At 39.5% G+C, this 23,052-nt stretch overlaps 2 protein-coding genes across 4 annotated transcripts; both read left to right on the forward strand.

Moving 5' to 3' along the window:
* The first annotated feature begins 540 nt into the window (after positions 1-540).
* LOC128460426 (hydroperoxide isomerase ALOXE3) lies at positions 541-14,707 on the forward strand. 3 transcript variants are annotated; one of them, XM_053445620.1, is made up of 14 exons: positions 541-910; positions 1,471-1,675; positions 1,806-1,887; positions 1,986-2,108; positions 2,204-2,307; positions 3,068-3,240; positions 4,010-4,153; positions 4,293-4,496; positions 4,841-4,927; positions 6,373-6,539; positions 6,912-7,033; positions 7,130-7,230; positions 13,799-13,969; positions 14,088-14,707. In XM_053445620.1, exons 1-14 carry the CDS (start codon positions 764-766, stop codon positions 14,265-14,267), a joined length of 2,010 nt encoding a protein of 669 aa, XP_053301595.1. In that variant the 5' UTR covers positions 541-763; the 3' UTR covers positions 14,268-14,707. The 3 variants fall into 3 exon arrangements, with proteins under 3 accessions (XP_053301595.1, XP_053301594.1, XP_053301593.1); XM_053445619.1 differs by lacking the exons at positions 13,799-13,969; positions 14,088-14,707 and adding exons at positions 7,514-7,684; positions 7,803-8,366 and having other exon boundaries at positions 543-910; XM_053445618.1 differs by lacking the exons at positions 3,068-3,240; positions 4,010-4,153; positions 4,293-4,496; ... (2 more) ...; positions 6,912-7,033; positions 7,130-7,230 and adding exons at positions 10,627-10,799; positions 11,684-11,827; positions 11,968-12,171; ... (2 more) ...; positions 13,199-13,320; positions 13,412-13,512 and having other exon boundaries at positions 545-910.
* Positions 14,708-14,956: 249 nt separating this feature from the next.
* epm2a (EPM2A glucan phosphatase, laforin) lies at positions 14,957-21,862 on the forward strand. Its single transcript, XM_053445287.1, has 4 exons — positions 14,957-15,591; positions 16,576-16,750; positions 19,606-19,850; positions 19,945-21,862. Exons 1-4 carry the CDS (start codon positions 15,345-15,347, stop codon positions 20,226-20,228), a joined length of 951 nt encoding a protein of 316 aa, XP_053301262.1. The 5' UTR covers positions 14,957-15,344; the 3' UTR covers positions 20,229-21,862.
* Positions 21,863-23,052: the final 1,190 nt, after the last annotated feature.

The following is a 23,052-nucleotide window of genomic DNA, read 5'->3' on the forward strand; positions in this document are numbered from 1 at the left end:
AATGGCTGATTACACAATACATAACGGTTGTGTAGGGTCCCCATGCAGGTCTCTTTAAGTCCCTAAAGTTTCTGGAAACACCCCTGTTAAAAGTCACATCTCACCCTATCAGAGGAGTTCGGTCTTTGAGTACAAAGTCAGTTTGGGTTAAATTAACAAATGTAAACAGATGTGCACTAGTGCAGACAACGCAACAGGACAAACCTGAGCAAATAAGTGTCATATCCTGATGTAAAGGACTTCAAGCTGACAAAAAAAAACAGCGCTGCTCCAATCATGTGACATACATCATGTGAAACACCTCACTCTCGACAATCATCTATAAGAAACACCCACCTTATCGGGTGGTCTATTTAAGCAGAGAGAAGTTTCCCATCATCCCCTTTGCTCGCACTGCTGCTACAGTATTGCCACCAGTTGCTTCTGCCCCTCCACCACCCCAGCATCCACCTATAGGCTCCAACAGGGTTCCAAGTATTTGCTCATCACTCCCATCCTTCCTGTGTAATCTTTTGGGTGAGTGATTAAGTTGGAGCCTAGATGCCAAACATTAAACCTGTTCTGTTGCAATAATCGTCCGATCGTGAGTTATATAACTGAACTTTTTTTAATGTCCAAAAGAGGTGTTGTCTTGTAAAGGTCTTAAATACAGGGTGGAGGGTTGTGAGGAGAAGAGGCAGAGATCAAGAAAACAGAGCACGGAGAGGAAAAATCTGGATCTGATATTTTGCTTGTTTTTCTGGACCGGATCCACTGAGTGACCATGGCTGAGTACAAGCTTCAGGTGTCAACAGGTGACATGCCAAGTGCAGGAACATGGGATCACGTTTCTGTCACTCTAATTGGAAGTGAGGGAGAGAGTGAGAAAACTGATCTGGACAACTGGGGTAGAGACTTCGTCACTGGGAAAGTAAGTTATCCACCTGCACCACACTCTAAAATGTATTATCAAATTAAAGGATCCACAAGGTGATCAGACCTTTCCTGCCTGGCTCCCACTCTCTGAATCAATATCCTTGAGGTGGTCAGTCCAACAAACTCCTTATACTCATTTAAATCTCTCATAAAGGCCAATTTCTACAGGTACGCTTTTCCCTGGTTCAGATTTTTTGTGTATTTTAATCATTCCATTTTTTATTTTATACAGTTTCTACCTAATCAAAGTTTGATCAACACCAATTTTTCAGTTAAGATGAGCAGATCTCTGCCAGAACAAATCAATTACAATTTTGTGGATCACATCTATCATCTGAAAAAAATCTACCATGTTTCAACAAATTTCAACAACTTGTTTTGTTTTGAGGTTAATTCAAGGTGTTGTGTTTCTCCCAATTTCACCAGGCAGCTGCCATGTTTGTCTATTTCTGTGTACTGGGAACAATTGTGAGACTGATAACATCAAACCCAACCCTTTTCACCAGATGTCGCACTTACTTCACTGTTTATATTTACATTAACTCTTACTTCCAGACCGGGACCTACACGGTGAAAACAAGTTCGTCTCTTGGGAAACTTCTGCTGGTCAAGGTGGAGAAGGATCCCTTTCTCAATTTCCAAGAAGACGAGTGGTACTGCTCCACCATAGAAGTGACGACTCCAGAGGGAGACGCAATTCTCTTCCCCTGTCACAGATGGATTTCCAGGGGAGAGTATGTGGAGCTGAGAGGAGGGAGAGGTCTGATATTATATTCTTATATATTTTATGGATCTTTTTTATGAAAAATTATATATTTTTGGTGGATATTAAATCTTCAAATTTTTGGCCAGTTGAAATTTGACTGCTGTAACTTTCTTTCACTTCTCAGCCGTTAAGTTTTTTGAGGAAGAACATCGCCTGTTGATTGAACATCGGAAAAAAGAGCTGACACTTCAAAAGAGCTTGTACCAGTAAGTGTGCAGCACAGCACGTCCTGTACCTAAAGATCCAAGCATGTCCGCTTAGAGACAATTTACCTTTACGTAACTTTGTTGTTTGATTTCTTCAGGTGGAAGCCTCTAGCTGAAGGACTACTCCACACAAGCAGTTTTGAAAATACGTCTGAGCTACCAGCTGAAATTCGCTTCTCTCAGGCCAAAGCGGACGAAATTGAAGACACAACCAAACAACTGTGGGTCGACTGTAGATAACGATTTGCAACACAAACTGGTTCCAATATACTCACACTCTCTTTTTCCCTTTCCCTTTTCCCATGTCTTAATTAAGTGGATTGAAGTTCAAATTTAAGGGAATGGTCGGATCCACCGAAAAATGGAAAGATCTCGACGACCTGAAAAGACTCTTTAACTTCCAAAAGACACCAATGTCAGGTATTTCCTTTTTTCCAGTAATGCAGATTTGATCATAGATTTCCTCGACATAAATGTCTTGTCCTCTCTGGTTACACAAATCAGGGGTGGCTGTGGCTCTGCAGGTAGAGGTTGTTTTACTAATCAGAAGTTCGGTGGTCTGATACCTGGTGTCTGTTGGCTGTGAATGTGACTGGAGAACCGCTTTAGAAATACAAGTGGCTACATGTTAGGATGTGGGAGACATTTAAATCTCCAAAGCTGATATTATACAGCTTACCTCCAAAGTTAAAACAATCATTCATATTTTATAATATATAGGCTTAATGTTTCCAACATACTGCTCGATATCATGGAAAACAATGCACCTACGATGTGACCAACATTTATTCTATGAACGGTTTAAATTAAGTTTTTTGACAATGTTACAATGCACTGAAAAAAGACAATTGGATACAGTATATATATGTATATATAATATTGTAATAGTTATCGAACATTAAATAATTTAAATTGATGAGTTAACACCTAACTACAGTTTATTTTCCTACAGGCACATGCATCCTTCCATATCCCTTGTTATGGTTGTTGCATCTCAAATTTCAACAAGGAAATCTATTGAAATCAGCTGATAATGTTGAAATCATTTTCTTCTTTTCCGTGAAATAAAAACTTGTTTTTTTATACAAATTAAAAAGACATACATTTGTTATGACTAGGATCATGTTGAACATCAAACCTGAGCAGATAAAACCTTATATCTCTGTTTCTTTTTTTTCAGAGTACGTTGCAGAGCACTGGAAGGAGGATGACTTTTACGGATACCAGTTTCTGAACGGAGTCAACCCAACTTTGATCAAGCGCCGTTCAGAGCTTCCCCGAAACTTCCCTGTCACAGAGGAGATGGTGAAGCCGTTCCTGGCTGAGGGCAGCAGTCTGATGAGGGAAATTGGGGTAAGAAAGAAGAGGGAATAAAATAATATTGTCTCATCCTCAATCCTTGAATCATTGATTCAGATTGAAAACAGCAATTTAACTTTTAAATATTATTGTCAAATTGATGCCATTTTTCTTTGAGCACCTATATCAAAATCTTTACACTGGCTACCTGTTAGTATTGAAAAAGACTTTAAAAAATAAAATAGAACGTTTTAATGTGTAATACTGTTACTGGTATAGAGAGTAATAAGTTGATTGGGTCACAGACCTGCTTGTGAGCACATTCTAACACAGGGATCCAAGAGCCATTTGACCATTTACCAAGGTCACAATAGGTGGATGGACGATAAACAACTGTAATTAATTCATACTACCAAAATTATAAAAATAAATTAAGATGCTTACATTTGTGAAACATCCACAAAACCAACAAAGCATCTGAAATGCATGTGGTTTTTTTAAGCTGGGGGGGAAGACCCCTCAGATTTGTTAATATTAGTTTGGCTTTAATGTAGTGTTTTATAATTTATGGTTTCATTTTATATATTACATTTTTTAACTTTGTTTGATTGTTGTCTTTTCCTTTATTGATTGCTTTGGTAAGCGTTGGTCTTTAGATCTTAACATTTTTGTAGTCATTTTCAATTCATTTTTACCTATGTCTTGTCAATCACCTGTAAAGCACTTTGACTGTATTAGTTTAGTTTGAAAGGTCTGATTTAAGGTTGATTGATCCATTGATTGATTACAAATCTGTGAGGCGTCTTGATTCCCTCCCATACAGAAAGGCAATATATTCCTCCTTGACCAAAAGAAGCTGGACGGAATCCCCACTTATGTCTACAATGGAGAATCTCTGACTGTGACTTCTGGTCTCTGTCTGTTCTACTTGAACCAACAAAGCAAACTGATGCCAATTGCAATACAGGTATATTTCGATGAAAATCAAGTGTGATCATTGAATTATATTATTTTCCACATTGCATTATTATTTTTATTACATCTTTTCAAAAGTCTTGTTTCACTCTTCAAACATTTTAAAGTCAATATTTGTCATCACATTCAAGCTGCATCAACAGCCCTCAGAGAAGAATCCCATCTTTCTGCCCAGCGACCTGGAGACCGACTGGCTGCTGGCCAAGATGTTTATCAAAAACGCAGATGCACTGGATCATGAAGTCGTTCATCACCTCATGAATACTCACTTCATGGGAGAGGTCTACACTGTCGCCACTCTGCGCTGCTTCCCTGTGATTCATCCCCTCTACAAGGTACGACGACACAGCAGAGATCACTCTGCTCGTAACTTTGTTTATCTTTTGGATCTGAACTGATGTTTGACTTGTATTTAAGGTTTTTGTTCATGAGTTGAGGGAAACCTGTTTTGTTATGGTTGTGTCTTCTCTTTGCTGATCAACACAGCCCGGATGTGTTGCTGTTTATTTCCTTGTTTGTTATAAATATATCACACAAAAACTACCGAACAGATTAAGTTGGAGGGAAGGATGTGGTATGGGTCAGGGAAGAAACCATTTTTTGTTATAGATTCTGTGTCATTCTGGCTTTAATAAGCATCTTAACTTGACGTTTATAATGTTCCCCTCTTTCTGTTCAGCTGTTGATTCCACATTTCAAGTCTACACTCAACATAAACATTGGAGCCCGTGTCAGTCTTATAGGACCTGACGGGATCTTTAAAACAGTAAGGCTCTTTCACATATATATAATCAGGCTGGTCTCATCACAATTTCGTAGGAAATGCTACTAAAAGTAATGCAATAGAATTCGTATGAATTCCACTAAATTGTGAGTCAGGAGGCTGGGGACACGTGACCTATGCGCTTGACTCTCTTCGTGAAAACAAAAAATATGGCGGACATTCATCTAACCCTAACCCTAATATGAAAAATACATATGAAGTCTGCACCACGGTGATTCAGCAGAGTGACAGCCGCAGGAATAAGCTGTTCCTGAACCTGCTGGTCCGGGAACGGAGGACCCTGTAGCGCCTCCCAGAGGGAAGGAGGGCAAACAGTCTGAGACTGAGTTGTGAGAAATTGGGTTGTTAATGAACAAAGGTGTCTCTAACTTGGTCCAAAGTGAAACATATGATTGTGTATAAAGCAAACGTACATATTTTGACCATATCTGGCCATTAAATACCACTTAAAACAGATTTGACAAATTTGATCCAGCTTGGACCTCAAAGGGTTCTGAAAAAGTAGACCTGAGATGGCCTGTGCTTGGAGCAAGATGAAATGTAAACTAAGTCATAGAACAAAAGCAAAGACATTATCGTAAAGATCTTGACCTCTGGAGTAACATTATGTCAGTGGGAAAATTGTGGATGGCTCCTGCTCCTCAGGGATGACCTTTGAACCTTGCACCTGAGTCAGTTTTGATGGCTTGCAGGATGGAAACTAAATATGCAACAGACATAGTATGAACTGTTTTGGAAAGGTCTTGAAGTCCACTACAATAGCCCAATTCAAAACTATGGGGGCGCCACTGTCTAGGGCCAAAACCTTGAAAAAAACGGATTTGACCATTTTATTAGTAAGAAAAACTAAATCTGACTAAACAGATGTTTTTCTCACACCAAAAAAACATTTAAAAGCATGCAAGGCTCCCGGTCGCAATCTCACATAATAGTGAAAACACATTAGAACTACAAAAGATGGGAACAACACACACACACACACTTAAAGGAACGCCATTCAATTTGTAGTTCTCTGTATGGTTCTCCCTGGTTGAGATTAGGGTTTCTGAAAATAGGGTTTAGAAATCATATTAGTGGTTTGTTTTTTTAACCATGAATGAAAATATTGAAACTGAAACACACATATCTCGGCATAGATATCATCAAAACACATTTTTATTAAGAAACATTGCTAAAATATAGCGTTTTCCACCAAGAATACAGCAATCTCCTCTATTTTGCTTTATCAGAGCGCTGCGGAGGTCTGCGCAGGCGCATTTCGTTGGATTATGTACGACAATTTGGACATAACTTTTAGTAGGATATCTTACGAACAGTTTCATGAGACCACGTTGATATAATACAAAGCCGGACTATTCTATTCATCTTGATTTACAACAAAGTTGTATTTTTCTCATGGTAAATATTTCTGTATAATTTATTATTAGAGTACAGCTGGACTTGAGGGGACGATAGAGATCATGAGAAGGTCCCTCCATGAAATGACCTACAGCTCCGTCTGTCTGCCAGAGAACATCGCTGCACGAGGACTGGAGTCAATCCCCAACTACTACTACAGAGATGATGGATTGAAGCTGTGGTACATCATCAACAGGTAACTTCAAATTTAGGTAATAAATATTGCAGATGTCCTCAGTGATCTGTTTTACAATCAACAGCTTGTCTTCAGTAAAGAAGTGGTGCAGCATGTAGGAGAAAGGAATTAATGTATTTACATAATGCTGAGATTAGTTTTTAAATGTTTGTATTGGAAATGTCATCAAAGCAACCACTAGCTGGCAGTGAAATGTTACATACTTTGCACTAGGTGGCTGGTCGGAGAAACTCCAGGTGTCAATTAAGATGCTTTGGCCTCACTTTTGGGGAGCCGTCATGATGTCCATGTTAAATTTCAGTCTGTGGGTTTTGATAGGGACTTCTTTTTACCACATAATTACTCAGAATCCCACTGTTTTGTGTTAACCAGATTTGTGAGGGCAGCAGTGGAGTACTACTATCCCTCAGACGCTGACGTCTGTAAAGACACAGAGCTGCAGGATTGGATCTGTGAGATATTCATCTACGGCCTCTTGAGAAACTATGGCTCAGGTATTTAACCCATGTTCTGTATACAATATATAGTCCAATGTCCATGCAAATTGTGAATGCCAAACGTTTAACTAATGATGGTGGTGCTGCCGACAGGATTCCCAGACTCCTTTCGTTCCAACGAGGAATTGATAAGATTCATCACCGTGGTCATCTTCACAGTGTCGGTTCAACACGCAGCAGTCAATAATGGACAGGTGAGGCAAGAGTGTAAAAGTTAGGACACTAGAATATGTATTGAGGTTTGTTTTCACATTTCAAATATGGGACGTTGGGCAGATGTGTAATCTGCTTCTTCCACCATGAGGTTTCATTTCCTACATTTACATCACTTTTTTTAACTTTTAATGAGATTCAGTCAATTCAATTATTTTGACATCAAATTTGCCACAACATAACTACATGAAACAAAATAATACATAAATACAACAATGTTTCATCATACATTACATGCATGTTGAAACTTCTCTCATCATCTAGTTTGATTTCTACTACTGGATTCTGAATGGCCCATTGCTATTGCACAAACCTCCTCCGACAACCAAGGGGCAGTCAAGCATGGAGACAATTATGGAGACCCTCCCGAATGTTGGAGAGACTGTTGCCACATCAGTGTTTCTAAATCAACTTTCAGGAAAATACAGTGGTCTTGTAAGTTTTATTTCAATATGAATGCATTTGTTAATTCATACTTGCATAATTCAATAAGAATTTGTCGTCTTTTCCACCATGATAAATTATATTTCTGTCTCGACTTTGTCCTTGGCAGGTTCCTTTGGGTCAATATCCTGAGAAAAGATTTGACGAGCCTGAGCTTACACAGGTGATTCTGGAGTTTCAAGCGGAGTTGTCAAAACTCGGTGAAGAAATCGTGAAGAGAAACTCGCAGCTTGAACTGCCCTATGACTACCTGCTCCCTTCTCGCATTGAGAACAGCGTGTCTATTTGAGAAAGTCAGAGAGATCAATTCTGTATCATTAACCAACTGTATTTCATCCTGGGAGGTTTTTTTTTGTGGGTAGGTGTTACATGATGTGATTAAATATTTTAGTTGATATGTGGGTCTGTGGTGAGGTTGTTCAGCATTAACTTAATTGATGGACGTTGGAAATAATAGCTTAAACATTACTCCGACCTTATTAAACAAAAAGGCGATATATGTATATAATGTAACTTTTAACTGTTTTCTAACATTGAGTTTTCGCTTTTCCATTCCTGTAATGGACATGATGGCAGAGATGAATTAGCTGTAAGAAAACACACTGATGTTGTTTTGTAACTACATGAATTATTTGCTTAAACAATAAAGATAAAGATTTACTGTGTATAATTACTTCTTGTCACCTGTATTCAGCTTCGAATCCATTAAACGTATAGTCGTTCAGGTTGCACCCTCCCTTTATTTTTATAACATCATGCAAAATTTATCAGTTCATGTCCATCAGAAGTAAAGTGCATGACTGATGCACATGTTGGAACCATTATGTTAGGGCTCTTTATAATAAATAGATTTGGACAGAGAAGCGTCAGACATTTTGGGAATGTGGGGACAATTTGGGAGAAGTGATGACATATTAAGGTAAGTTTGGTCATGTTGGGGGACGTGAAGACATGTTGGGTAGCAAGGCACAGGGGGAAAGTGAGGACATATTGGGGAATGTTAGGAAACATTGGGATAGTGAAGACATGTTGGGCAAAGTGACGACATGTTGGGGAAGAGGACATTTTGGATAAAGTGAGGTCATTTTGGGAAAGGGAGGACATTTTGGTTAGGATAAGAGCCTGGAAATGCATTATACCAATCTGTGTCCTCACTAAGATAGAATTACAAACATTTGTGTGTGTTTTATATTTAGATGACACCAAACACTATTGATTCCACTGAGTACTAACCTCGCTATAATCTAACAAGGGCTATAATAACCTTATGATAAGATTCAGGGTCATTCTCGCTCCGGACAGTGCGGACGTGGCACATACAGCGGCACAGCGGCATTAACGCTTTACTCTCCACAGGCCAGTTAGAATTCATGGATTCTTTATTAGTATGTGTATTTCAACGCAAGAAAGAATGTGAATCATAATATTATCAGGTTAGCCACCTGAAAATTAACATTGACAAGTCTGAACTACTTTTCCTTCCAGGGAAAGGCTCTCCCGTCCACGACCTGACTATTACCTTTGACAACACCGTGGTAGCCCCCTCCAAGGTTGCTTGGAACATGGGTGTGACTCTCGATAGTCAACTCTCCATTACTGCCAACATTACTGCAACAACACGTTCCTGTAGATCAGTGGTTATCAAACTTTTTCTGTCATGCCCCAATTTGGAGCTAGAATAGTTTTCATGCCCCTTGTTTGTCCCCGACCGGCTGCTTCATGTGAACAAGCTCTGATCTCACTGTGTGTGTGTCTGAGCGAGTGAATGTGGGAGGGGAGCAGCCCCGGGGCCTGTGTGTGTGCGAGCTGTCAGGGAGCGCGCGCCCACACACACAAACACACGCACATACACACACAAACACAAACACACATTCGCCCAGTTCCATTGTAAATATGCGCGACCTACACAACACTGTACAGGGATCCACTGAAGAGGGGCTTCAGAGCCGCGGGTTGCCGACCCCTGGCTCGGCGAAATAACGATTTGTTTTACTGTTCTAACGTTAAAGAGATGTCGGACGTCAAAACGTCAGTTCAACTATAACCTTATTTCCGCCTCACATTTCCCCCTCCTGGTCATGCGCCCCACCTGTAATGCCTCCGACACAGTTTGAGAATCACTGCTGTAGATAGATGCTGTTCAACATCAGGAGAATACGTCCCCTTCTCACTCAGAAGGTGGAGCAGATTGAAATGTGATATTAGGTTAGTGTGCCAGTTCCCAGCATAACCAAACCTGTTATTATCAGTACCAGGAAGGAACGTTGCAGCGCTGAGGGCAAATAAGGTCATTACCTGAGGCCATGAACTGATTCCACTCAGAGAATGGCTGATTACATAATAAATATCGGTTGTGTAGGGTCCCCATGTCTCTTAAAGTCCTTAAAGTTTCTGGAAACACCCCTGAAAAGACTCTTTAACTTCCAAAAGACACCAATGTCAGGTAATGTCCTATTTTTCAGTACTTCAGATTAAATCATAGATTTGCTCGACAGAAATGTCTTGTCCACTCTGGTTTCACAAATCAGAGGTGCCTGTGGCTCAGCAGGTAGAGGTTGTCCTACAAATCATGTGACCAACATTTATTCTATGAACGTTTTTAGTTAGGTTTCTTGAAAACTTTACAATGCATTGTAAGATGGATTAATGATACAGTATGTATATTTAATACTATAATAGTTATCGAGCATTTAATAGTTGAAATTGTTTAGTTAACACCTACCAGCTTATTTCCCACAGGCACATGCATCATTCCATATCCCTTTTTATGGTTGTTGCATCCCAAATTTCAACAAGGAAACCTATCAGCTGATAATGTTGAAAACATTTTCTTCTTTTTCGTTAAATAAAAACTTGTCTTCTGTTTTTTTATATACATTAAAAAACTTTATGAATGAAGATAAAACCTTATATCACTGTTTCTTTTTTTTCAGAGTACATTGCAGAGCACTGGAAGGAGGATGACTTTTACGGATACCAGTTTCTGAACGGAATCAACCCCACTTTGATCAAGCTCTGCTCAGAGCTTCTCCGAAACTTCCCTGTCACAGAGGAGATGGTGAAGCCGTTCCTGGCTGAGGGCAGCAGTCTGATGAGGGAAATTGGGGTAAGAAAGAAGAGAAAATTAAATAATATTGTCTCATCCTCAATTCTTGAATCATTGATTCAGATTGAAAACAGCAATTTAACTTTTAAAGATTATTGTCAAATTGATGCCATTTGTCTTTGAGCAACACAGAGCGACAAATGCATGTTTTTATAACAAGCAGAGACAACAAACAACATAGAACACAATAATCAGTGACAATTAATTTAAAACTCTGCCTCACAAGTGGTGACAAAACCCAAAAGGACAGGACACATCACACCAATCTTGACACTGACTACTGGTATTGAAAAATACTTTAAAAAAAAGGCTATAGAACGTGTTAATGTGTAATACTGTTACTGGTGCATATACTTTAAAGTTGACTGGGTCACAGACCCACTGGTGAGCACATTCAAACACAGGGATCCAAGAGCCATTTGACCATTTACCAAGGTCACAATAGGTGGATGGACGATAAACAACTGTTTTTAACTCATACTACCTTAATTTTAAAATAAATTAAGTTGCTAACATATGTGAAACATCCACAAAACAGACAAAGCATCTGAAATGCATGTGGTTTCTGAATCTGTGGGGGAAGACCCCTCAGATTTGTTAATGTTTAGTCTCGCTTTAATGTAGTGTTTTATAATTTATGGTTTCATTTTATATATTTAATTTCTTGACTTTGTTTGATTGCTGTCTTTTCCATTATTGACTGCTTTGATAAGCGTTAGTCTTTAAATCTTAAAATGTTTGTACTTATTTTCAATTCCTTGTCTTGTCAGTCACCTGTAAGGCACTTTGACTGTATTAGTTTAGTTTGAAAGGTCTGATTTAAGGTTGATTGATCCACTGATTAATTACAAATCTGTGTTGGGTCTTGATTCCTTCCCATACAGAAAGGCAATATATTCCTCTATGACCAAAAGAAGCTGGATGGAATCCCCACACAAGTCTACAATGGAGAATCTCTGACTGTGACTTCTGGTCTCTGTCTGTTCTACTTGAACCCAGAAAACAAACTGATGCCAATTGCAATACAGGTATATTTAGATGAAAATCTAGTGTGATCATTGAATCACATTATTTTCCACTTTGCATTATTATATATTATATATATATATATATATTTTCAAAAGTCCCGTTTCACTTTTAAAGTCAATATCTTTTCATTCCATTCCAGCTGCATCAACAGCCCTCAGAGAAGAATCCCATCTTTCTGCCCAGCGACCTGGAGACCGACTGGCTGCTGGCCAAAATGTTTATCAAAAACGCAGATGCAATGGATCATGAAGCCGTCCATCACCTCATGAATACTCACTTCATGGGAGAGGTCTACACTGTCGCCACTCTGCGCTGCTTCCCTGTGATTCATCCCCTCTACAAGGTACGACGACACAGCAGAGATCACTCTGCTCATACCTGTGTTTATCTTTTGGATCTGAACTGATGTTTGACTTGTATTTAAGGTTTTTGTTCATGAGTTGAGGGAAACCTGTTTTGTTATGGTTGTGTCTTCTCTTTGCTGATCAACACAGGCAGGATGTGTTGCTGTTTATTTCCTTGTTTGTTATAAATATATATCACAGAAAAACTACCGAACATATTTAGTTGGTGGGAAGGATATGGTATGGGTCAGGGAAGAACACATTTTTGTTGTAGATTCTGTGCCATTCTGGCTTTAATAAGCTTCTTAACTTGACATTTAAAATGTTCCCCTCTTTCTCTTCAGCTGTTGATTCCACACTGTAAGTCCACTCTCGACATAAACGTTAGAGGCCGTGTCGGTCTAATGGGACCTAATGGGATCTTGAAAATAGTAAGGCTTTCACACATACAATACAAAGCCGGACTATTCTATTCATCTTGAACTATGGAAAAACTGAATTTCTATAAGAAAACAAAGTTATATTTGTCTAAATGAAAATATTTCTGTACAATTTATTATTAGAGTACAGCTGGAATTGAGGGGATGATAGAGATCATGAGGAGGTCCCTCAGTGAAATGACCTACAGCTCCGCCTGTCTGCCAGAGAACATCGTTGCACGAGGACTGGAGTCAATCCCCAACTACTACTACAGAGATGATGGATTGAAGCTGTGGTACATCATCAACAGGTAATAATGTATTTATTCTGCTGAGATTTTTTTTTCTTTTGCGCCTGTCGCATATTAGAAATGTCATCAAAGCAACCACTAGCTGGCGTTGAATCCTGTGGAAGAATTGTTACATACTTTGCACTAGGTGGCTGGTAGGAGAAACTCCAGGTGTCGATTGAGATACTTTGGCCTCACGTCTGGGGAGCTGTCATAATGTCCATGTTTAATTTCAGTCTGTGGGTTTTGAAAGGGACTTATTTTTTTCACATTCTTCCACATAATTACTCACAATCCCATTGTTTTGTGTTAACCAGCTTTTTTAGGGCAGCAGTGGAGTACTACTATCCCTCAGACGCTGACGTCTCTAAAGACACAGAGCTGCAGGATTGGATCTGTGAGATATTCATCTACGGCCTCTTGAGAAACTATGGCTCAGGTATTTAACCCATGTTCTGTATACAATATATAGTCCAATGTCCAAATTGTGAATGCCAATCATTAAATAATGATGGTGGTGCCGCCGACAGGATTCCCATATTCCTTTCATTCCATTGAGGAATTGATAAAATTCATCACCATGGTCATCTTCACAGTGTCGGTTCAACACGCAGCAGTCAATAAGGGACAGGTGAGGCAAGAGAGTAAATGTTAGGACACTGGAATGTGTATTGAGGTTTGTTTTCACATTTCAAATATATGGGACGTGGGGCAGATGTGTAATCTGCTTCTTCCACTATCAGGTTTCATTTCCTACATTTACATCACTTTTTTGTAACTTTTAATGAGGTTCAGTCGATTTAATTATTTTGACATCAAATTTGCCACAACATAACTACATGACACAAAATAATACATAAATACAAAAATGTTTCATCATCCATTACATGCCTGTTGAAACTTCTCTCATCATCTAGTTTGACTTCTACTACTGGATTCTGAATGGCACATTGCTATTGCACAAGTCTCCTCCGACCACCAAGGGGCAGTCAAGCATGGAGACAATTATGGATACCCTCCCCAACGTTGGAGAGACTGTTGCCACATCAGTGTTGATAAATCAACTTTCAGGAAAATACAGTGGTCTTGTAAGTTTTATTTAAATATTAATGCATTTGTTAATTCATACTTGCATAATTCAATAAGAATTTGTCGTCTTTTCCACCATGATAAATTATATTTCTGTCTCGACTTTGTCCTTGGCAGGTTCCTTTGGGTCAATATCCTGAGAAAAGATTTGACGAGCCTGAGCTTACACAGGTGATTCTGGAGTTTCAAGCGGAGTTGTCAAAACTCGGTGAAGAAATCATGAAGAGAAACTCGCAGCTTGAACTGCCCTATGACTACCTGCTCCCTTCTCGCATTGAGAACAGCGTGTCTATTTGAGAAAGTCAGAGAGATCAATTCTGTATCTTTAACCGATTGTATTTCATCCTGGGAGGTGTTTTTGTTGTGGGTAGGTGTTGCATGATTTTATCAAATATTTTAGTTGATACGTGGGTCTGTGGTGTGGTTGTTCAGCAATAACTTAATTGATAGACAAACGAAATAATAGCTTAAACATTACTCCATCCTTATTGAACAAAAAGGCGAAAAATGTATAATGATACTTTTTACACTTTTCTAACATTGATTTTTAGCTTTTTCCATTCCTGTAATGGACATGATGGCAGAGATGAATTAGCTGTAAAAAAAACACACTGATGTTGTGTTTTGGGGAAATACATGAATTATTTGCTTAAACAATAAAGATAAAGATTTACTGTGTATAATTACTTCCTGTCAACTGTGTTCAACTTCGAATCCATTAAACTTATAGTCGCTCATGTTTGCAACCTCCCTTTATTTGTATAACATCATGTATAATTTATCAATTCATGTCCATCAGAAATAAAGTGCATTACTTATGCACGTGTTGAAAGCATTATGTCAGGACTCTTTATAATAAATACATCTGGACAGAGATGCATCAGACATTTCGGGAATGTGGGGACAATTTGGGGGAAGTGATGACATATTGGGGTAAGTTGGGACATATAAGGGGAAGTGAAGACATTTATGAAAGTGAGGACATGTTGGGGGAAGTGTAGACATGTTGGGTAGCAAGGGACATGTTGGGGTTAGTGAGGACAAATTGGGGAAAGTTAGGAAACATTGGGACAGTGAAGACATGTTGGGCAAATTGACGACATGTTGGGGGAATTAAAACATGTTGTGGAAAGTGAAAACATTTTGGGGAAGAGGACATTTTGGATAAAGGGAAGACAGGTTGGGTACGTGAGGACATTTTGGTTAGGATAAGGGGCTCGGAAATGCATGATGCCAATCTGTGTCCTCACTTAGATAGAATTACAATCATTTGTGTGTGTGTTATATTTAGACGACACCAAACACTATCGACTCCACTGAATACTAACCGCGCTATAATCTAACCGTGCCGTGCCGTGTTAGACACCCGTGACCATGTTGTTCAGATTCGGGGTCATTCTCGCTCCGGACAGTGCGGACGTGCAGCTCTTGGTCCTGGGCTCTCGTGAGGAGATGGGTCGGTGGGACCCGGACAGAGCGGTGCACATGAAGCCAGTACACGAGCTCCTGTCGCCGGATGAACCGAACCTGTGGCTCGGCGACGTGCAGCTGGAGGAGCCGGTGAAAGACGCGCTGTGGTTCAAGTTCTTGCAAAGAGCCAGAGGCTGCTACATCTGGGAAGGTAACACACTGAGCTCCTGTGGGGATGTTCATGCTCAAAGCTGCGATTCAGGAGAAAAGCACCAAAACAACTGCGCCATGTTTGGTTTGTACTATGTAATGTGCCCCTATCGCCTCACGATGGCGTTACAGCGCAACTTGTAATTCAGCAATTTGGCTCTTTTGACTCCAACGCACATCTACTTTTAAATATCAGTGTATATCAGAGTTTTGGAGTTAAAGTAACTGTTCGATGATTCAAATATGTCATTGCATGTAATAAAGTCTACATGTAAAATTTGAAATATATTATTCTGCAAATATTCCTAAATTATGATTGATTCTATAGAGGAAATTTGATCTAGACACTGCTGTACACAAACCGTTGCAGAGTAGGAGAAAATGTGGTGAGAGATATGTGATACTGTTTATACTCTGCTCACTGTGTTTATATTATTTATATTTTTATATTTCACTGCATTTATTTTGCATGTTTACTTGTTATCACCTCGACAGGTGTCTGTTTTTGCAGGTGCAACACTGCACGTTTCCTAGTAAAGTAAGAAATAAACGAATGCCTCATCGTATGTTAAATATAATAGGAATAGAAAAGAAATCCTAAATTATATAAAAGGGATTAAAAAAAACACATCGTACAGAGACGTTTCTCTTTGGATGAATAATATATGTCAGTGCAATAAACTAAATACAATATTGAAAAGTATTGTTATAACAACTATTATTGACCACTACCTGTGCAATATTTGTCGTTAGTAAGGACTAAATGAGATTGTTTTGACAGTGATGTTATTTATATTGTATTACTGGATCCTTGTTATTGATTTTAGACACCTTTCCAATAATTTAATGCTGGAGCATTGTTGTGGAGGCTTGGTTGTGTATAACACTGCAACATATTTTTTAATCTGATTATATATGTTCAGTTTAATAAGTTAATGCTCTGTATTTGTCTAACTTACACAAGTGCTGTCTACTTTGTCACCAGGTAGCGGCCCCAGCCATGACAGGTTCTGTTCATATGATGAGAGGAACGTGGTGGACGGAGTGTACTGCCACCCGATTGGCCACTGGATAGAGGAAACTGGACACACAGACGAGATGAAACACACCAGCCGCTTTTATCTGGGCGTGGCGGGTCAGGCGGCCATGCATTTCTCCAGGTAAAACTAAAGAAACCCTCCCTGCATGAGCGTTTAAGAAGACAGCATGGGTGCCAACTGCTGAGGTGTCATTTATCAGGATGTTTACCAGCCTTCAGGGTGTTTCGTTATTGTTGTTGAGCTTTATCTCTGATCTTGTCAAGGGAGGCAATGCACTGACAGACTTTGAATATATATTTATGTTTTCACATTCCATGATCTTGATTGTTGAATGCTGCACAGCTTCTGTACCTTTATCTCATTCTTTTTACAATTTGGATGTATCATAGATTTAACAACCACCATATCATTTTTCAATTATTGGGGATTAGATGTGTTAATAGATTGATTCCCAAATTTAAAAAAAAACAAAAATTCCAGTAGTACTTAGTAGACTGCATACGTCAGACATGACCCAACAATTCCCTTATTGTGAATCCACATTTAATTCACTAGATCCAGATTTTTATTTTGATCTGCCCCAAATTTCACGCACATCTTAACATGTCAGATTAAGTATTCTTTGAGAAGTTAACAAAAATGCTTTACCATACCACATCTTTCCAGCAAGTTTCGTGGTTACCTGTCCAGTAGTTCTTGTGTAATCTCATTTACAAACAAACAAACAAACCACCAACCAGACAGGGCTGAAAACAGGTAGAAATTAAAAAGTGCCAAACAACCGTGTGGTCTGTAGCAAAAACAAACAAACACCCAAAGAAATGTGATAGTTGTTGAAAGTTTTCTGCCTTGCTGATGTGAGATCTGAGACCAAAGTTAATAATAACAAAAGTTAAACTGGTGCCCTGGGGGACATGCAGGGAATTAACCCATGCTGGAAGTGTGTGGATTAAATCAGCTTCTCTAACCTTATCTAATTTTACAGTTTCCACACATAATTTATCTTCTATAGTAAGACTCTTGTGTAAATATGTGTTCTTAGAGAAAGCTTGAATTAAACTTCATTCAGATATTAAATCTGTTCAAGCAAATACTTCTGTTGTGCTTCAGTGTGCTGCAAAGATCAGAGGGCAGGCTTATTGTGCTTTTGCAGTACAGACACCATAACTCTTAACCACCTGAGATTAGATTTGCTACATCACTAACTGCTTTCAAATCAATGGGTGAATTAAAAATATCAAGAATTTACTTTAATTTGTATGCCTCTGTGAAGCCCTTTGTTAAAAAGTGCTATTCAAATACAGCTTGACCTTTTTGTTGCGGAGCAGGCAATGGCCTCTGTTCGCTCCCTTGTTTTTTAACCTTGCTCTCTGCCATTTAACTGGAGAAGGCAGGTATGGTAATCATAAAATTCATTTTATTTTCAAGGCAAGTCATTCAGTAACTGTCTCTTTTAGTGTAAGTGACAGATAGTTAAACAATGTCTTCTTTGAAGTCCTTGTTTTCTTTTTATCTCACAGGTCTATTAGACAGTAAGTCGTTTGTCAGCTCATAACATCTCAATGACTTTGACTCTATTCAGCCATTTGCAGCCTCCACCTTGAAGAGTTGCAAGAGTTACTCAGTTTAAAATAAATCTAAACTTTTCGTAATGTTTACAGTGGAATCTTTATCAGATAGTGTTTCATCATTTTAACAGTGCAGAGGATTGATGTCTACAATAGTGGAAGAAAATCTGTAATTTAGGAAAATAAATGGTCATATACTCAACCGGTGCCGAAACCTCAAAACATCCAGCATGCAATGGCTCCACCTACCCCATGCACGCCTTCCTTTCACAATGTCATACACAGAGAGCATCCCAGGTACAGCCCAAATTAACCCCTGACCCCTGAAGCAGTGAGTTAATAAAATAGCATGGGAATAAACAGTGTTGGCTGCTGCCATCAGGTTCTAATTTGTGCCCCAAGACCGTACACGGCTTATGTCAAGGACCCCTGTTCAGTAGGAAGCACTGTACCCTTTTATCTGGCCTATAAATAGCTTTTCAAATGAGTCCCGCCGACCTTGCATCCGTGTTGCCCCGAGTATGATTCAGACTCACCTCTGTAGTAAATCATTATACGATTCAAAGGGAATTTAACTCAACTTTAATCTGGTGCCTCGTCTCTAATGTTCAAAGGAGGGCCTCAGAGTTATGCAGCCTTGAACAAGTGGCATATTTCAACAAACAGGGGCCGAAGAGACATCATTTTCATTTGATTAAGATATACAGTCATAAAACGACAATGTAAAACAAGAGACCTTGTTATTTGATTCTACTTTATGAGATTGAAATAGTGAAACTGTTATGTATACAAAGAAAAAGATTAAAAAAGCTTCTGCATAAATCCGGGTTATATTTTTAGATATATTTAAACTCAGAGTAAAAAAATAAATGTATAATTCTTCAGTGGTGGGGAAAGAAGATTTGATTCATCTTAATACTGTTTTGAAGAATTTTTGTCATGTTTAAAACATACACACAGTTCATCTGGTAACAAGTCAGGACCACAGGCTCTCACCGCAGTGCCACTCTGAAACATCACAGATTAACAGCCGTCGTTTCGTTGTTTTATGTGTCACCTCCTCTGGCTGTTGACTTTGTGCATGCTAATGAGCGCTAAAATGGAGTCTGCCACCGACCACAGTGGTCAGGAAGAAGATGAGAGGGACAGGAGGTCAATAAAACCTCATTGCTCTGAGGGAGGAAGGTAAGATAGAAGAGAGAGGTGAGACATTTTTAGACCGATTGGAGATCTTTCTAAACTAGTTGATCAGTTTAAATTCAAGATCGGGATTCAAGAGATTCAGAGTGTCACTTTACTTTCAGTCAGAACAAGAACAAGACAACTGCACAGAAGAATTAAATAATATTGCACCCAGCTCAAATCTAAACATAAATGATTAATGCATACGTGTTTGTTTGTCTTCAGGGTGCTTCCACGTGTTTGGCTCGGCAGCTGCCCTAGAAAGGTAGAGCATGTGACTATTAAGATGAAGCATGACTTGGGCATCACTGCGGTGGTGAACTTCCAGACCGAGGGCGACGTGGTGAACAACTCCCACGGCTGCAGATGCGACCCTGGGGAAGCGATGACGCCGGAGACCATGATGCATTTGTACAAAGACTGTGGCATGGTGTACCTGTGGATGCCCACACCTGACATGAGCACGGAGGGTAAGTTACAGGAGGTCTTTCCGTTGGATATATTGAGATGTAATTACCCGCCTTCTCCTTTACACGTATTGTACTTTACTGTCTTCTTGTGCAGGTCGTATCAGGATGCTTCCCCAGGCGGTATTCCTGCTTAAAGGTCTCTTGGAGAATGGCCACACCGTCTATGTTCACTGCAACGCTGGAGTGGGCAGGTCGACGGCCGCCGTGTGTGGCCTGCTAATGTACGTCCTCGGCTGGAGCCTGAGGAAGGTGCAGTACTTTGTCGCAGTCAGGAGGCCGGTGGTGTACATCGATGAGGAGGCTTTGGTCCAGGCTCAGGCCGACTTCATCCAGAAGTTTGGACAACTGAGACCCTCCCTCTCTTACCTGGAGCCTTGAGGGTAAAGGGTCTTTGCACTTTGAAGTTTTCACATTTAAAGAAGACTGGAACTAAAACAAGAAAGACTTCAGCCGTTTTAGTAATAATCAACGAAGAGCGTTGACATTTGGAAAAGGCAACTTCTAGTTTAAGTGTTGAACAGCAATGATTGAGTGGGACACACTGCAAAACAAACCAAATATCAATACACTAAAACGAAACCAGCTGTCTACCCTTTCCACGGGTATTCTCTATATTTCCCAACTCTGTACCAAAAATCATTTTTAATCTCATCAGCGAATTATTTTGGAAAGAAGTCTTGATGCTGCCTGAAAACGGCGGCCCCATGCCAAAGCAACAAATCAATTCTCCAATGACAATGCCTCTCCATATCTGTCAAGCAGCTATACTGTTCCCAGACATTGAAGAACACAGCTCCGCCCCGTCTTTCTCGGAGAGCCTGATCGCATTTCATCTTTATTTATTTATCCGACAGATGCTATTCCGATCCTTCTCCTAAATAACAAAAAACAACATCCCTGCCAGACCATTTTAATGCATACATAATAAAGCATGATCGGAATACTGTTCTTCTGCCTTGACTCAAAATGAGGATGTATTCCTTTTCCTTTTTTAAGATGCAGTGTTTTTGTTACCTTTCCCTGATTTAAGAAAGTTTGAGGATTAGAGAGGAGGGAGGATTCTTCTCCTCGAGCGTGTCTTACAGCCTCTCATTACTTTTCAGTGAGTACCTGCGGAAGACAGCAACTTAAAAGAGCCTCAGTGGGGACGGGTGGGTGGATTGAGCCATGCAGAAAAAAAAGAGGCAAAGTTGTGGATTTCCAAACGCTCTAAAAAATATGCATAAAACCCAGATTAGAAATGAGTGACATACTTTTCCTTTTTGAAGAAGAAGCAGAATGTGTTGAGGTTTCAAAACAAATGCGTCTATACCTTACTATGTGTGTGTGGCTGCTGGTGTTTTTTCATCGGATTGATGCAATTGGAAATGGAAAAACATGTTGCTTTTATTCCACTGGGTAGTCGTCAGTGACTGATGTTATAAAGTATTTGTAGTCCACATGATTTCCAGGATCTGTCAGTCACCTCTGCCTGTTCCCCGAGATCCTTGCATTTAAATTGGAGAAAGTATTAGAAAGCATTTGCAACTGTCACAGAAGACAGATTTATATGGTGCAGTGTTCCACAATTATACACTTCCATCTCTAAAACAATGTGTCATGAGAGTGCTGCATGTACCTTTGTTGTTTCCCAAATGTTTTGTCCCTGCAGGCCTCTGACTAGTGTTTATTAACCATGTTCCAATATCTGTATACATTCATTTGTTCACCTTTGTGTTGGTCCACAGAATGCAGATCTGAATTTAACTTAAAACAGTGAAATGTTTTAATCCTTTTTAATTTAAAGTAAACTAAATATTAGGGAGCCACACAGAAGTGAGATTATAATAATAACCGATGAACTGATTTCAGCCATTAAACTGCTTGAATCATGTTGGGATGTTTATCAAAAGGAATCTTGAATTCTTGCCATGCAGTTACTGCCACAGGTTGGTGGAGGTGTTTTATAATTAAAACTAAATGTATGTGTGTATTTTATCAGGCAGAAATCTGGAATAAATTGTTTATGCTGTTATCTGTCCTCAGTGCAACTTTACTGGTCACTCACTTTTACATTTCCTAAAGGCCTCCCCCTCCCTAAGGTTCCCCGACAATTTAAGCAGTCTCCCTCTCTGTGACTCACTGTGCATTGCTGCCAAACAAACTCAGCTTAATTAAAGCAAATAAACATGCACAGTTAAACTCAGATTGCAAAAGCAATGTCCACCTACTTGTAAAAGGGCATAAAAGAAGCTGAGTAATGTTCATATGTGCACAAATAGAAAGTTGCTTCAGGTTCACAAACTTCAGATTTTGTCATATTGTGAAGTTGGTGTCTACATTTAATACAGTGGAACACAGGCACACGTGCACTATACAGATACCTGACAAACACAGTCAAACTATACATTAAATCACTCTGTATTGCCTCATTTCATCCAACCAGGGCGGTTATCTGAAACGAGACTCATTAAAAGCCTCATTGAATGTTCTTCTGCTTACTTTGCATATCTGTGAGATGGATGAGCAGAGCATTTTAAAGTCAACAAGCCTCAAAGAAGACCAGATTTGTGTACTTCCTGTATCACTCCCCGGGCAGCCAGTCTATTTAAGCTTTGAGGCGTGAATTGCATTTTGTCTGTTGAGCCTTTTGTTTTCATGATACTCATGAACTTTGCACCTTTTCAAACACTTACTATTCATCTTCCCCGCAGTTCTATTAGCTTGACCAGTCTGCGCTATAGCCATTCATTCATCATAGACAGAGAGGGAAAGCGCTTTACATAGAAAGAGCCTCCAATGATTTATATGCATCACCTCAGTCAGGACACCATCAGCCAATTAACTTAATAGATTCCAGGTTCAGTCAAATGATTTGCATTGTCTGGGCTCTCTATATGTCCTTAAGAATACAATCCAACAATGAAGACACTGCACTTGACTTTGCTTGCAGGCAGTCAGGTAAATGACTCACTATAGCTCCCGATTCACGGAGAGGTATTCCTCCACGTACGTATGTCTCGGCAGGTGCACCAGCCGCCCATCGTTGAAGGTCGAGAACATCTGACTGCGAAGCAATCAGCGCAAAATGAACAGTGAACAGAGTGATATCAGGCAGTTGGAAAATATAGTTACAAAAATCTGTGAGGCTCCAGGGTAACATTGTTGAATAGTAGATAATTCAGAAATTGCAATATGATATGCATGAGACTGTGCCGGGCCA

Source organism: Pleuronectes platessa, chromosome 17 (assembly GCF_947347685.1).
Source record: "Pleuronectes platessa chromosome 17, fPlePla1.1, whole genome shotgun sequence".
Lineage (NCBI taxonomy): Eukaryota > Metazoa > Chordata > Actinopteri > Pleuronectiformes > Pleuronectidae > Pleuronectes > Pleuronectes platessa.